The 15,477-nt window shown below is 42.3% G+C and overlaps 2 protein-coding genes across 4 annotated transcripts; both read right to left on the reverse strand.

Moving 5' to 3' along the window:
- Positions 1-778: 778 nt before the first annotated feature.
- LOC105918079 (CD209 antigen-like protein C) lies at positions 779-6,332 on the reverse strand. Of its 2 annotated transcripts, none has more exons than XM_036136660.1 (6): positions 6,257-6,331; positions 2,490-2,633; positions 2,247-2,408; positions 1,332-1,471; positions 1,154-1,257; positions 779-1,081 (listed from the first exon to the last, which is right to left on the reverse strand). In XM_036136660.1, exons 1-6 carry the CDS (start codon positions 6,321-6,323, stop codon positions 910-912), a joined length of 789 nt encoding a protein of 262 aa, XP_035992553.1. In that variant the 5' UTR covers positions 6,324-6,331; the 3' UTR covers positions 779-909. The 2 variants fall into 2 exon arrangements, with proteins under 2 accessions (XP_035992553.1, XP_012708541.2); XM_012853087.3 differs by having other exon boundaries at positions 780-1,081; positions 2,490-2,630; positions 6,257-6,332.
- A 1,361-nt stretch (positions 6,333-7,693) lies between these two features.
- On the reverse strand, positions 7,694-15,462 carry LOC105918083. Of its 2 annotated transcripts, XM_021310882.2 has the most exons (6): positions 15,398-15,462; positions 12,946-13,014; positions 11,797-11,972; positions 11,588-11,701; positions 9,991-10,570; positions 7,694-8,516 (listed from the first exon to the last, which is right to left on the reverse strand). In XM_021310882.2, the coding sequence occupies exons 3-6, from the start codon at positions 11,941-11,943 to the stop codon at positions 8,242-8,244; spliced, it is 1,116 nt and encodes a 371-aa protein (XP_021166557.2). In that variant the 5' UTR covers positions 11,944-11,972; positions 12,946-13,014; positions 15,398-15,462; the 3' UTR covers positions 7,694-8,241. The 2 variants fall into 2 exon arrangements, with proteins under 2 accessions (XP_021166557.2, XP_021166558.2); XM_021310883.2 differs by lacking the exon at positions 12,946-13,014 and having other exon boundaries at positions 15,398-15,450.
- Positions 15,463-15,477: the final 15 nt, after the last annotated feature.

Consider the following 15,477-nt stretch of genomic DNA (forward strand, 5'->3'; position numbering starts at 1 on the left):
CCGCCTCTGTCTCCTTTACTCCCCCTTAAGCCAACCAGAAGATGCTGCTCCTCCATTTTCCTCCTCCTTCACCTGGCTGTCTCCAGGTCAGCTGGAGAGACTGAACCAGAACAAGGCTGCAGGTCCAGATGGTGTCGGTCCCAGAGCCCTGAAGGTCTGTGTGCAGCAGCTCTGTGGGATCCTGCAGCAGCTCTTCATCCTTAGCCTGACCCAGGAGACGGTGCTGAGGAAGACCTCCTGCCTCGTCCACAAACAAGCAGCTGACCTAAGGAAACGTAGAGAAATATAATATATAACAGAGTGATACATATGAATAATACAGCTATTTGCAGAAGAAGAAGAACGTGGCAGATATTTAAACGTGGATTATTCTGGGTTTGTGTTGAGCAGAACGTATAGCAACAGGAGAGTCTACATTAATATGCATATTCATGTTTAAACACAGATGGAGAACCTGGAGAGAACCCACACGGCTTCAGGTTGAATTAGTGAAGTTAAAACCTGAAGACGGTTTGTGTTTAGCTTGCATCTGGAGTTTCACTTCTCCGTGGTTCTGTTCAGTACCTCCTGGGTCCGGTCAGAGTTCATGACGCTTTGGACCTTCGTCGGGTTGCACCAGAACAGGATCCACCCAGTGAACCTCAGCGTTCCTCTTTGTGTGCGTCTGCAGCCAGATTCACTGACAGGAAGCTCAGGTTTTCTTTTCACACGGATCAGAGAAAATGTGGAGGAGCTGCTAAAAAAAGTCTAAATGTGTCTGAAACCAGCTTTAAAAACATCACTGACACCTGCAGACTTCTCCATAAAAAGTAGGTTTTATTCAGTGAAGCATAATGACACAACACAGTCTAATAATCAGCATCTGCATGATGCAGAACCAGAACTTTGCTCCATGTCTAAAGGTTTCTGTTACAGAAGTCCAGAAGCAGCTTTTTTCTCACAGACCCACTGCAGCTGCTGCGAACACAGCTCAGTGCTCCACGACCTGATGGTGCCCCACTGATGGGCCCAAAAACTGTTAAAAGCTGCACAGCTCTGGGTTCTGTACCGGCTCTCTGGCGCCGCCTGTCCCTGCCAGTACCTGCACAGAAAGTCTAGGATTATTCAAAGACAAAGAAACACAGGAGAACCGGCTGATCTTTAAAACACCTACATGGTTTCTGGGGAACTTCCATCGGTCCATCTCCATCCAGATATGTGGGACATTTGCCTCAGGCCGATCCAGAACTTCTGAGCTCCGAGCTCATTCAGAAACACCTGAAGATGGAAAACTCCCGTCAGCGCTTCACATTCAGAGACCAAGCTGCTTCTGTTTGTTTCAACAACCTCACCATTTCTTCCCGGCTGCTGATGGTCACCAGATCCGCTCCGTCCGTGAAACACTGACGTCTGCTGCTCTCCCAGATGCTCCTCGACGAAGACAGAAGGTAACAGCTGCAGCCAAACATCCTCCATCCAGCAGGACACGCCACTGAGGAAGCCCCGCCGGGAGTAACAGGTTCTTCAGTAAATCACGGATCAAGGCCGCTTTGTTCAGGTTAATAATAAATCACTGTTACGCTGATGACACTCAGCTATATTTATCCATAAATCCTCTTCGTTGTCGCTCTGCTAACTCCAGAATAAATATTAAACCCTTAAGGATTAAGGGGAAAGCATTAGGCTGGTTTAAATCTTATCTGTCGGACAGATTCCAGTTTGTTCATGTTAATAATAAATCTTCCTCAAACTCTAGGGTCACTTGTGGAGTACCACAGGGTTCAGTCCTTGAACCAATTCTATTTACTATATATATGCTTCCGATTGGCAAAATTATCAGACAGCATGGGATTAATTTCCACTGTTATGCTGATGATACTCAGCTATATTTATCCATAAATCCTGATGAATCCAATAAGTTGCTTTGACTACAGTCTTGTCTTGATGACATTAAAACCTTTAGATTTTCTGCTTTTAAACTGAGGGGATCTTCCCTAAACTATAAATCTGAAGTTTTAAAGCGAAGCAGGAAAACTGGTTCATGCATTAATTTTCAGAGACAAATCATTTTAATGCTTTAATAACAGGAAGTCCACAAACATCTGGGTAAAATCCTTCAGCTTTATGAGAATGCTGCTTCTAAATACCAGAAATCCTCTTCATTGTCTCTCTGTTAGCTCCAGAATAAATAATAAACTCTCTGATCCGGTCCATGTCTGTGCCTTGAAGGACTTTTACTCTAAATAAATAAATAAATACATGCTGACCAGAATTCCTGCTCATTTGGTCCAGATGAAGCTCTGCCGTCTTTAAGCGGACGTCTAACTGATCCCTCTCATGGGTCAGGTTCTGGTGCCTCATCAGGAGCTGGTTCCTCTCTGCCGTCTGGTTGGACAGGTTCCTGCTCAGCTGACTGAAGTCTCGTTGATCTTAGGGAACAAAAGAAAGGAGAATGAATGTTATCTGAGCTTCTCCCTCTCCATCGCCATCATCTCAGGGTGGAAACTCACACAGGACGCTGACGGCCACCAGCGAGGTCAGCAGGAGGAAGCTGAGCAGACCCAGACCAAGCGTGGCCGCTTTAAGAGGCCAGAAGCTTCTGGTTTCCCTCACAGCCAGAGAGACAGTTTCCACTGGTTTACCTCCTGCTGCTGCACAGATCAAACCAAAGGTCCTCTCTGAGATGCTCCAGAAATCAGGTTAAAGTTTAAATCAAAACTATATTTAAAGTAGATCTAATCTGCCATTCGTCGTGCTTTCTAAAGTCTCTTTGGACCAGAAGTTCCACTGATTTCCAGCCTGGAGGTTAAAACCTTCCTATTTCAAAGTTAAACCCACAAAGACCCGACAGAGGAGCGCAGAGCTTCATCTTCCTTCTGCAGATCATCTGCTGTAGACTAGTGTTGCACCGATACTGATACCAGTGTGGGACGGGGACCTGATCCAGCACTAAAATGGTGGCATCAGTATCAGAGAGTACCAACAAATAGGCACTGATACCATCTTGATGCTTCTATGTCACTTGAACACAGCCTTCTCTCTCCCAACAAGTATTATACATGTTATATAAGTTCATGAAAGTTGCACTATTTTGGCATTTGAGAGTCAAAAGTTTATTGTCTAACTATTGTCACCCATTCCAGGTAGGCAATAAAAAGTGGTTACACTTTATTTGAAGGGTTGTACATAAGACTGACATTACAGTGTCATAAACATGACATAACACCTGTTATGAACATAAATGACTCTTTGATATTGTTTAAAATGTCTTTGTTATGACAAATTCTTAATTTAACCTAATCCCAAGTCAAGCCCTAAATTTAACCTTGTCTCTGTTAATGTCAAGTTGTCATAACAACGACATTTTAAACAATGTCAACTTTGCTTTAATAGTGTCATAATTTACTGAATGACAATTAATGACAACAGTTCTAAACATTCATAACAAGTATTATGTCATGTTTATGACACTGTAATCACGTTCTTATGTACACCCCTTCAAATAAAGTGTAACCTAAAAAGTTCTACTACCCTCAGTAGTATGCAGTTCTTCATATATACACACACATCAATTTCAAACATTCGGTACGGTATCGGGGCCAAAAAATGGCATCGGCGCAACATTGCTGTAGACCAAGGTGTTCTTTAGCCTGGAGGCAAACATGAAGAAATGAGAACGAGGCGTTCCTCTCCTGGATCTGAGCTTCATCAGTTTCTGAGCATGTCTGACCATTTCTAGCCAATTGAACTTGTTTTATTGAGGCTGTGGAGTTGCCTGAATCTTTATGCAGACTGCTTTCAGGGTTTAATTGTTTCCAGGCAGAACAGGAACTCAGCGGTCTCTGGGATGAGTCTCTGTATTTCTGTCATGTTTGTGGTCATTGAACGGTCCAAGAACCATTTATGTGGGAAAGCTTTAAAATAAATTTGTCTTTTGTAGCAAGAACATAGTATCACATTTTGATTTTGAAAAAAACATAAAGGACAGTGATTTATAGCCAAATGTGTGGTTTATATTCTAAATAAAGGTAACTGCAGATTGTTCTTTAAACTTTACATAAGTTGATCAGAGCGTCTAACAAGTAAACCACGACTTCCTGTTTCTACTGGTCCCTTAATGGGCTGAGGACCCGTATTTATCATCAGGCACACTGAGGACAGCAGCGGAGGCCAAACATCTCTGAAGCTCAAAGCTTGGGCTCACCAACCGGAGGGATGGGAGTGATGCGAGGAATCGCCTTTTCTGTCCCGCCACCACAAACACACACAGGGGCGGTTCTGGGACTTTAACTGGACCTGGGGGGGGGGGGGGTCGATTCAGGTTGAGCTTTTGATACAAACACACTAATTTCTATCTGTGCTTGTCTCCCCACAAACGAAACTGATCCTCATTCCAGTGTCAACTAAGAAGTTTGCTTCTCGATACATTTGCCAGATGTTTCCAGGAGTCTACCAAGATAAATATTCCAAAACAATGTAAAGTTTTAAACCATAAACCTTCGTGAAGCTTACCAACCATAAAACATCATGTGACCCTTACTTGCTCTAGTATCCAACAAGAAGGTTGGGTGAATTTATAGCCACCAGAGATCCTGCAGACCCTACAGGCCACAATACTGCCTAATAGAAATACATGATTAATCCAAAAGCTGATTCTATATTTCCATAACAAGACCATCTTTAGATGGTCAAAGGTCTCTCCTTGTATGCTCCACAGGGTGAGAATCTTATTTACAACGATGTCCTGGACGACATCAGCTCTTTTAAATCGATTTCAACCCTTTGAGCCTGGGAACGTGAGAAAGCACCAGAGTGAAACTGGAGTCCAGCTGAATGTGGTTTCATGTGATGAAGAGGATTCAGAGCGACGAAGATGCGTCTGCTCTCACTTCCTCATGCTCCTTCATGTTTGTTTCACATTCACCTGATTTCAGAGAAAAGCCTCAGCTAAAACATTTAGAATGACCCTGAAGTTCCTCCACGTTTCATGACTCAATAATAAAATAAAAACCTAAAACTTCCAAAAAAGTTAAAAAACAAAGACAAACACAAGTAGAATCATTTTTAGTGAAAAAGTTAAATAAACCTTCATAAAATCTTCGTGAAGGCAGATTAAAAAAATAGGATATTATGAGAAAGTTAAATACTGGAACCTCCTGGTGTCTCACCCTAATTAGTTAATTGGTTAATTAGCTGCAGATGTTTGCTGAGCCTCTAATTGGTCTCAGTCTGGGTCCGGATGGCGGCGTCTACCAGACAGAGGTCCAGAACACGGAGGGCGAGCCTCAATAGGGCTGAAGAAGTTCTGGGTCCGAGCATTTCATGTTCTGTTAGAAAGTTGAGTGGAAGGAAAAACTGAGGCATGAGAAGAAGAATCAGCCACAGGCGGAACCGCAGCTTGGAGAGGAGCTGGAGTCGGTGCCTCAAGAGCCGCGACACGCAGACGAATACGAGACATGGGCTGCAGGCGTCTGACCCGGGTTCAGGAGAACCAGAACCAGACTGTTGCTGAATGTTCCAAAGGTTCTGTTTTCAGGTGAAAGTAAAATCTGCATTTCATTTGGAAGTCAAGGCTTCAGGGTCTGGAGGAAGACAGGAGAGACAGAGCACCCACGTTGCTTTGAGGTCCAGTGTGAAGTTTCCAGAACCAGTGATCTGCTGGTTCTGGTCCACTGTTTCTGAGGTCCACTCAATGCAGCCATCTGACACCGACCCATTCTGCCAAAGGTACCAGAACCTGGTCCAGTGACCGCGGTGGTTCTGAGCTTGATTGGCCTGAAAACGGGCCTGACCAGAACCCTTTAGATAATCTATAGAGTATCATCAGGAGGATGAGAGGCGCCAGAACCAACAAGGCTGCTATCAAAGCAACCCGGGCTTCCAGAACCCGTCAGCAGAACCACAGGCTGACCTCCTGAAGACCCGGTACTGAGAGCAGAGAAATGGACTTTACAGAAAACATTCAATCTGATGCATTTATTCTGGATGTTGGGTTTTTTATTCTCTGTGGCCAGAATCATCAGAATTATTAAAAATAAAGGCTTAAAATATTTCACTCTGTGTAACTAACCTATAAAATAGTTTCACTTTCTGAAATCAGGGACAAAAGAATATTAAACTTTCTCACATAATCCTCAATTTCTGAGCTATAGCTTTAGGGTTTCTTTAAAATTAAAAACATTTATTCTCTTTTAATAAGTCTGTGAAATGAGCATTAAACTAATTAATTTACAGTTAAATGCTGGATTGTTTGATATAAACGGATCTTCAGGCCTACCGGCGCCGTTGGGTCGTTTGGACAGATTCAGATCCTCCAAGTTAACGTAAATCTCTTCTGGCTCCATCAGAGCCGCTCCTTCCTTCAGTCGCTCCGTTTTCAGACAGGATCTGATGATTTATGAAGCAACAGCTGATTGAGGAAGTTTCTGTTCCTTTAAATCTAGAACCACACACCTCAGAGCTCATTTCACTTCAGAGGAGTCCCAACGCTAAATAATGCACCAGAGGACACCAGAGTCCTCAAAAAATAAAGTTCTTAACCAATCACTTAATCTGGGTGGCATTAACTTGGCCTCTGGTAATAAAGTAAAAAACCTTGGTGTTATTTTTGACCAAGACATGTCATTTAAATCCCATATTAAACAGGTTTCCAGAGTTTCCTTTTTTCACCTCCGGAATATCGCCAAAATTAGAAACATTCTGTCCAGGAGTGATGCTGAAAAACTGGTCCATGCATTTGTTACTTCAAGGCTGGACTATTGTAATTCTTTACTATCAGGAAGTCCACAAAATGCAGTTCAAAGCCTTCAGCTGATCCAAAATGCTGCAGCAAGAGTTCTGATGAAAATCAACAAGAGGGATCATATGTCTCCTGTTTTAACTTCCCTTCATTGGCTTCCTGTTAAATCAAGAATAGAATTTAAAATTCTCCTTCTAACGTATAAAGCCCTTAATAATCAAGCTCCATCATATATCAGAGCTCTGATTACCCCGTATGTTCCTAACAGAGCACTTCGCTCTCAGACTGCAGGTCTGCTGGTGGTTCCTAGAGTCTCTAAAAGTAGAATGGGAGGCAGATCCTTTAGCTATCAGGCTCCTCTCCTGTGGAACCAACTCCCAGTTTTGGTCCGTGAGGCAGACACCCCGTCTACTTTTAAGACTAGGCTTAAAACTTTCCTTTGTGACAAAGCTTATAGTTAGAGTGGCTCATGTTACCCTGAGCTATCTCTATAGTTATGCTGCTATAGGCTTAGGCTGCTGGAGGACATCAGGGTCTATTTCTCTCACTCTGCTGCTGCTTGTCAAGACTTTGAAGCAATCAACTGGTTCCCTTACTTAGGAAATTATTGACCAATCTATATAATCTGATTGAATTTGACTCTGTAAAGTGCCTTGAGATTACGTATTTCATGAATTGGCGCTATATAAATAAAATTGAATTAATATTAGAATTATGAGGAGCTAAGGAGTCTCTGCACGGTCCATTATTGGTCACTTTCTCAGAAACTAGACACCAAACATTAAATTAAAATAAAAGAAATGTTTGTTGACATCAGTTTATACACATTATTATTATTATCATTATTAATATTAGTAGTAGCAGTAATAATAATAATAATAATAATAATAATAATAATATGTCCTTTAGGTACAGAAACTTTCAAACAATCAAAAAATCCTGCAACAAATAAAATTGAAATTGATGAATTCAGTCTCAGTTCTTTACAAATTTAATTCATCACAGAGATATCAGGGAACTGAAAACAACTCTTCAGTACAAATATTGTTTGTTTTCTTCATAACACTGAAAAAAAATGTTAAAACCAAATTTAAGGTCAAAATTAATCTGTTGTTCTTTAAAGACAAAGAGATTTTTTTTCTTTTCTGTCCTTGACTGAGACGATGGAGTCGCTCCTCCACCTGAGGACACACGGATGGATGGATGGATGGATGGATGGATGGATGGATGGATGGATGGATGGATGGATGGATGGATGGATGGATGGATGGATGGATGGATGGATGGATGGATGGATGGATGGATGGATGGATGGATTATAGGAGCACGTACATTTTGAGGACTTGTTGATCTCAGTTTTGATCAACTTTACACAAAGAAATAATTTTAAAAACATTTTATTTTTACAGACTCAGCACCAATACGTAAAAACATATAAGATTATAGAAATATACATTTTCAATCTTAAAATCACTTCAGAATCATTAAAATCAGCACGGTGAGTTTCTCAGGTCCTGATGGGTCTAGTAAACATAATCCAGCATGATGTGCGTGTGCCGACGACCCAGATACCTAGAAGTCCTTCCTGGGATCGCATGGAGGAGGTTCTCATCCCAGTTGGTGCTCCACAGCTTCTTCACTAACCAGCTGAAACATTTAGCTGCCAGGTAGAGCGCTCCGACTTTCAGGAGGATTTTCAGGAAGCTGGAAAATCCTCCTCCACCTCCTCTTCCATACCCACCTCCATAACTGTATCCATATCCCCTGCTGGACATTATCCAGTAATCTTCATCAAAATCTGCAGACAGTCACAAAAAGTCAAATCTGAGTCTTTGGCTAGGAAAAAAAGTCCACTTTGGTATTTATTCATTACATTCACACAGTTAGAATTCATTAAAATAATAAAACTTGATAAATTGTTTGTGGACCAAAAAGTTAATGAGCAGCTAAATTACACGGAAAAGAGTTTGGATCAAGATCTCTTCATAGCTGAGCTCTCCAACTCTGGTCCTCCACAGCAACTCTCCTGCAACTTTATGCTGCATCTCTGTTCCAACAGCCCTGAATAACCAACCACCCGCAGCTACAACTAAAAACAACTAGAACCACCCACAGGTAGAACCACCCACAGGTAGAACCACCATGATCGTAGGAACAGGCGTGTTGGAGCAGAGGTGCATCCAGCGGGTTGCAGGCAGCAGTTCAGAGCTGGAGATCCCGGCTTAACGCCAGACTCACACTGACTATGGTTCAGGTTATGGTCTGAGCTCCAGCTGCAGAGAGAGCTTTCCCAGGAACAAAGTTCACGTGGTCCTTTCTGTTGCTATCCCTTATAAATTATTTCATTTTGTAGGGCAAAACACGTTATCCGTGCGCAAAAATATCCTATTTCATCCTCCAATAGCACCTCTGTTTTCTTGTGTTTCTGGGTGGCTGTTTTGTTCACATTTGTCAAGTTTTATGAGCAATAAGTCAGACATTTACTGTAAAATCAGCCTGAATTATTCTCATTTCTCACCCAGAATGGAAGTAACATTCCCTATAAACAATCCTCTCCATCAACTACGTCTTAGTCGCGTTTTTCTCCTTTCAAACCTGGATGTACAGTGCAGAACTGCCCGTGTTCACTTCCTGGTTCCTGAGCCAATCAGATGAAAGATCCCAGGGTTCCCAGCACAGAGCGCAGTGTTTGGTATTTAATGTTGGTAAATGAGCAGCAGCCTGCAGACATGGAGGCCAGGAAGAGAAGCGGACCAGAACCAGAACAGAACATCATCATAGACCCGTCCTGTGGAGGTAGAACCTCAGTGGAGACTCACAGCAGCGACGGACCGTTGAGGAAATGGCGCGTCTCCATTAAAGGCGTTGTGTGTTGTTCCGATTTTAACCACTAGGTGTCCTTATTACTGATTGTTCCTTTAAAGTAAGTTTTTTTTTCGGGAGTTTATTCTGAAATTTACCAGAACCTTGTGGTTTTTTAAGTCATGGGCCGTTCTAGTCTCATGTTTTCCTGTTTGGTTCGTGAAATTCAGCCTCACAGCCTCAGTAACCAGACCAGACGTAGCTGATGTGAGTGTGCACTCTGATTTTAAGGATTTGGGTTCCTCATGGCGCCTGCTCTGTATCTGCACCGTACTCAGTGTGAGTCCTAGCACTGAAGGACCGTTAGAAACCAAACGAGGTGACCGGGAAATAAAAACTTTAGGCTCGTTCCTGTGTATCACGATGAAGAAGAAGGAACGGACTGAGAGTAAATCAGCCGGGACTCTCACCTCTGTATGGAAGCTGCCGGCTGGAACGCCAGTAGATCTCCCCCAGAGGGCTTAGTTTCTGGTTGCTCCTCTTCTTCTTCTTCTTCTTCTTCTTCACCGGGGTGTAATGGACCACGGCCCCGCCGTCGTCTGTGTTCATGTTGAACCTGAACTGATCAAAGTTCAGTTGCTGACTGAGGGCCTCGGAGAAGAACCCGGACGGATCGTTCTGCATCCTGCTGAGCATCATCTGGACCGATGGCTCCTGCATCTCCTCCGTGTCCTGGAGCACCTCAGCATCTTCGTAGTAACCCATCTGTGCGAGGAAGCAGCTGAGGTCCAGCAGCGGGTTCTGCAGCACGCGGATCAGTTCTGGGCTGACCTCGTGAGTCCCGTCGGATCGGAACCGTCCTGCGTCGGCGTCGTCGTGTTCTGTGACGTACACCTTGTCCACCACCCTGGTCTTCGCCTGGTAGCTGATGATGATGCGGTCGCTGTTGGAGCTGCCGTCCGCCCCGTGGTTTTCCCTCACGAACGGCGGCAGGTCCGCCGACTCCGGGTACGACGCCGTGTTCAGGTTCCCAACCACGAAGTAAAGCAGCTGCACAGACAGGACAGCGCGTGAAAAACAGTTTACGTTACGCAGGAGAAAAGATTCAGAAGACCAGTTAAGATCTTTTCAGATTAAAGAAACTAATGCTGAAGAAAAGAGGGACATTCTAAAACGCTTAACGTGGCTTAAGGTAGGAAAACAACGAGGAATCATCACCAAATTTCACATGGCCATATCTTGTCATGAAGACTTAAGCCTGTCAAAAAAAAAAAATAAACCGAAATTCAACGATTATAGAAGATATCTCACATTAACGTTTTCTTCTTCATTGGCGCCTATGGCGAGAAAAAGGCTTAACGTAATTCAATGTACTTAAACAACGCTCAGTGATCACCAAATTTCTCTCATATATTGCTTATCATAACCACTTAAAACTGTCAAAAAATCGAACCCAAAGTCCAATTATTATGGACGTTATATGACATTAAGTATTTCATAGGCATAGAGGCTATGAAAGCAGAAACGCTTAATGTTAGATAACGTCCATAATAATTGGACTTTGGGTTTGACATTTTGACAGTTTTATGTGCTTATTAGGAGCAATATGAAAGAGAAATTTGGTGATCATTGATCGTTGATTAGGTACATTAAACCACGTTAAGCCTTTTTCTCGCCATAGGCGCCAATGAAGAAGAAAACGTTAATGTGAGATATCTTCTATAATCGTTGAATTTCGGTTTATTTTTTTTTTTTTGACAGGCTTAAGTCTTCATGACAAGATATGGCCATGCGAAATTTGGTGATGATTCCTCGTTGCTTTCCTACCTTAAGCCACGTTAAGCTTTTTCACGTTAAGCGTTTTAGAATGTCCCAGAAAAGATGTCTGTCTGTTCATATTTCAGCATTATTCTGGTTCTCCATCAGTAGAAGCTTCTGTGTTCAGCTTCGTTTCTCTGCTGGATGCTATTAGCCACACGTACGGCTGCACAACACCACCCTGGTTATAATTTAATAATATTTTAGGTCAACTGGTCGTAAAAAGAGTAAATCTAAACTGAAGCAGACCTGTCTGGTGCTCTTGTGCTTCTTGGGTTTGTGCAGAACGGGCAGAAGTTCCTCCACGTTCCTGAACTTGTGGAAGCCGTAGTCCCCGTTCTCCGGCTGACACTCTGAGACCAGCTGTGGGAACCGGTCCGATCACGTCAACGGAACCACGAAACATATCCACTAATGGCTTCACTGGCAGCGATGGAGACCTCATGAAGGTCACTAACCTTCATGACGTCCGCAGAGTCGGCCGGCTCAGAGGACACGCAGTGGTTGGAGAACCAGAACAGCAGCTGGAGGCCGTGGCGTGGAAAAGGACGACCAAACCCAGACGTGTCGAGGTGGTCCAGGGTGCAGAGCCGCCACAGAACCATGGCGACTCCAACATGGACTCAAACGCTCGCTGATAGAAACAATAAAAACATTAAATACGGGGTTAGAATGCCGCTTTATTCCAGGAATTAGGAGAAGATCTCATTCAGCAAACTGCTGGACCTGAGAATCTGTCAGTCTGACTCACTCTGACCGACCCAGAAGAACCGACCTGAATCAGAAAGTATTAAACATTTATGTTAAGGCAGACACCTACAAACACCAGCCGTCCTCCACCTGTCAGTGGACCATCAGCTTCTGGACTGACCAGCAGCAGGTGATGCTGAGGAGCATCTTCTCCTGCTGAAGAACCGTCAGCACTGTTCTCTGCCCACACCTCCTCTCTCTGAACAGAAATGACTCCACCAGGACGGCAGCGTCTCTGCATGCAGACCGTGGATCAGCTGGTCCACTGCTGCTGACCTAAGGTTGTGAAGAAGATGGTGGACTTCTGGAGAACTTCCCCTCACCATCCTCAACAACACTCGGTCTGCAGTGGATCCCTCCCTGGATCTCTGGACCTGAGACACATAAGGGTTGTTCAGAAGAAGGTCCAGCCTTCTACAGGAGCTGCTGGTCATCTTCTACACTGGCTTCCTTCAGTTTGTGTTCCTCCATCACTGAAAACAGAACCGGTCCGAACTGCAACAACCAATCAGGTCTGCAGAGAGGATCGTCAGGGCGGACCTTCCCTCCATCCAGAACCTGAACAGGTCTGGGGTCAGGAAGAGCTCAGCTAACATCTCTGCAGACCCACACATCCTGACACAAATTTAGACCTTTACCTCCAGGGGGCGCCGCAGAGGCAGCTTCTCCCCAGGCTGACTCTCTGATGGACACTGAACACCTCTGAGGAGTCAGCTACTCTGCTGGGAAACAAAATATCTTCACTTTTATAACCTGCTTTGAGTTAAACAAGTAAAAATACTGAGTGTACGTACAGATTAAGTCTACAGATTGTTTTTTAGCTTTTATCTAAAGTTTATATATTTAAATATCTATACCTGTATGCTGTGGCCGTGTTGAAACACTGAATCTGACACCATCGGAAATCATTAAGACGTCAACAGAGACTGCAAACGAACAAAAGAAAGGAACCGTTTGATACATGTGCTAAACCAAATTTATCTGTTATGTGAACTATTATTATGTAAGTATAATAAACCATAATGACTCTTTTATTGCTGATAAAAGGACATGTCATTTATTTAAAGTTCACTTCAAAAAGTCTGGTCACATCTCTGACTCACACAGGTTGCTCAAGTATCACCCGACCCGACTGAATCAGTAGGAAATCAAACCAATATGTCTGTTTCTGATCAAAATCCAGGTTTGAATCTTACATCTCTGCTGTTTTCTGATGTTTTGCATGTTTTAGACTCTATTTAGCTGTTCCAATTATCACACAACCCGCAAACATAAAGCTTTATTAGATTTTATGCTGGGACTGTGTCATGTTAAATGGACACTGAAACAGGAAGAGAGAAAAAAGAAGAGAAAAAGATGAGACAAAATGCTGAAAGGGAGAAAAGGTGGGAAAAAATGAGGAGAGGAAAGGTAGAGAGTAATTTAACATCCTCTGAGTCTGCTTCTACACCTGCAAAGAGAGATATAAAAAGAACAGCAGAACCACCTGTTAAAGTACTACAGGTAGAAACAACTAAAGCCTTGATACCATCACTGAAGAATATACAGGATTAATTAATACGACATGTAGAAAGTGACAGCTGAAGATAATAACTGGGGTTTTCTATATGGAAGTGAGACTGTGAGCACCTGGATCCACCTGTAGGTGTTTGAGAGAGTCTGTGAGGTTTATCCGTGAGAAAAATGCCCTCCCCCTACCCCCCCAGAGCACAGAGGCAGACGCCAGGGGAACCAGAACCCCAGAATAAAACCAACCACAAACGCAGACCCAGGCTGTCACCAAGCTCCGCCCCCTTCAAACAGTACAAAGAGCATGCTTTCTTCTTTAAAACCTGTCTTTAAATTGTTTTAAAACAACAGCATAAAATAACCAGGGCTGCACTTAAAATCTATGTTTTCAATTTGTTGATAATTATCGATATCGATCAAAATGATTTCTATTTTATCAATCTGCTTTTTTTCTATATCGTCCAGCCCTACTTTGTGTTTTCCTCGTACTGAAATGTGCGACACAGATAAACTTGCTTTGCCTCTGAAGAGAGTCTGGGAGGCTGAGGCTACACAACAAGTTGATCATCAACAGATCAGGAAACTGATCCGCTTCATGAATGGAGGCTGATCACTGTTATTGATCGGCGGCTGTAGTAGTCACTGATTTGTTTTTAAATGTTTATTGAAAAGTTTTGATTTGTTTATTAACAATTCTAACTTAAATAAATTAAAATAAAAAAAATTGAGAAGTGAAAATGTCTGAAAATGTTTACATAGGCAAGGCAAATTTATTTATATAGCACATTTCAGAACAAAGACAATTCAAAGTGCTTTACATGATTAAAATATAGGAAAATAAAACAGAATAAAAGCAAGTTGGAATAAAATGTAGACACAAAATAAAACATGGACGAATAGAAGCTAAAAGCAAACATTAAAAACAGTTGGACTACAAACTTAAACTAATGATGTTTCAGTAAAACAGTTTAACTAGAACAGTCAAAAGCAATCCTAAACAAATGTGTTTTTGATCTTGATTTAAAGGAACTCAGGTTTTATGTACTTTTTTCTGTAAGTTTGTTCCAGATAAGTGGAGCAAAGGAACTAAATTTAACCAAATCCCAGGGATTTGGTTAATGGCTCTTAGCTAATTGAACCTCCACACCAAACCCTCTGCAACCGTCATCAAGCTTCTGGCATCATTCTGGATAAATATGTGACTACTTTTCTCTGTATAACTACTTCTCTGTTTATTGTTATTTGTCGGTTAAACTGTTTTTTATCAAAATACAAGAAAGAATGAGCGTAAAAGATTAAGTTGTCCTTTAAGCAGAATGATCTGTTTACTTGATTTAACGTGTAAATAGTGACGTGGGAGATGAGGCTCAGATTTAATCATCATGGAGTCTGTATGGGATCCCAGAAAGGCACAAGAGACAACTTGATGTAACAGAGAAACTGTAGAAAGATCCCTTCCTGTGTGTAAAAGTCCAGCGAGGAGATCTGATAGGAAGTAAGTGCATAAATAAAAGACTGAGTCAGCATACATCTGCTCGGAGTGTTTGCTGTTGTTATTCTCAATAAATACTTCCAAAGTGGACAAATATTAGTTATTCTTTTAAATGGCATCTTTACTAACACATTTAAAGCTTGAAATATGCAATTAAGTATAGTTTTCCTGTCATCATATAATTCCTGTGTCATTAATAATTCTGACTTTTTATACGCATAAAATAAGGAATAAAACACAAGAACACATTTAAAGCTATAAAATAAAAGCGGATTCTTAACATTAATCGCCCAGTTAGGCTGCTTTACCCTTTGTTTTGCTGTCTCCCCTCATATTTTCAACCTTCTTCCTTGTTCTCCAGCTGAGGTAACGCCCACAGCGTCAGTCC

This window comes from Fundulus heteroclitus, chromosome 5, assembly GCF_011125445.2.
Source record: "Fundulus heteroclitus isolate FHET01 chromosome 5, MU-UCD_Fhet_4.1, whole genome shotgun sequence".
Taxonomy (NCBI): Eukaryota; Metazoa; Chordata; class Actinopteri; order Cyprinodontiformes; family Fundulidae; genus Fundulus; species Fundulus heteroclitus.

Coding starts and splice junctions, on each gene's coding strand:
- LOC105918079 (XM_036136660.1), bottom strand. CDS start 6,323: ATGGAGCCAGAAGAGATTTACGTTAACTTGGAGGATCTGAATCTGTCC. Junction 2,634..6,256: donor CAAACGACCCAACGGCGCCG/GTAGGCCTGAAG, acceptor GTTTGATCTGTG/CAGCAGCAGGAGGTAAACCA. Junction 1,472..2,246: donor CCAAATGAGCAGGAATTCTG/GTCAGCATGTAT, acceptor GGGCTTCCTCAG/TGGCGTGTCCTGCTGGATGG.
- LOC105918083 (XM_021310882.2), bottom strand. CDS start 11,943: ATGGTTCTGTGGCGGCTCTGCACCCTGGACCACCTCGACACGTCTGGG. Junction 10,571..11,587: donor AGCACAAGAGCACCAGACAG/GTCTGCTTCAGT, acceptor CTGTCTGTGCAG/CTGCTTTACTTCGTGGTTGG. Junction 8,517..9,990: donor CCGGCAGCTTCCATACAGAG/GTGAGAGTCCCG, acceptor GACTGTCTGCAG/ATTTTGATGAAGATTACTGG.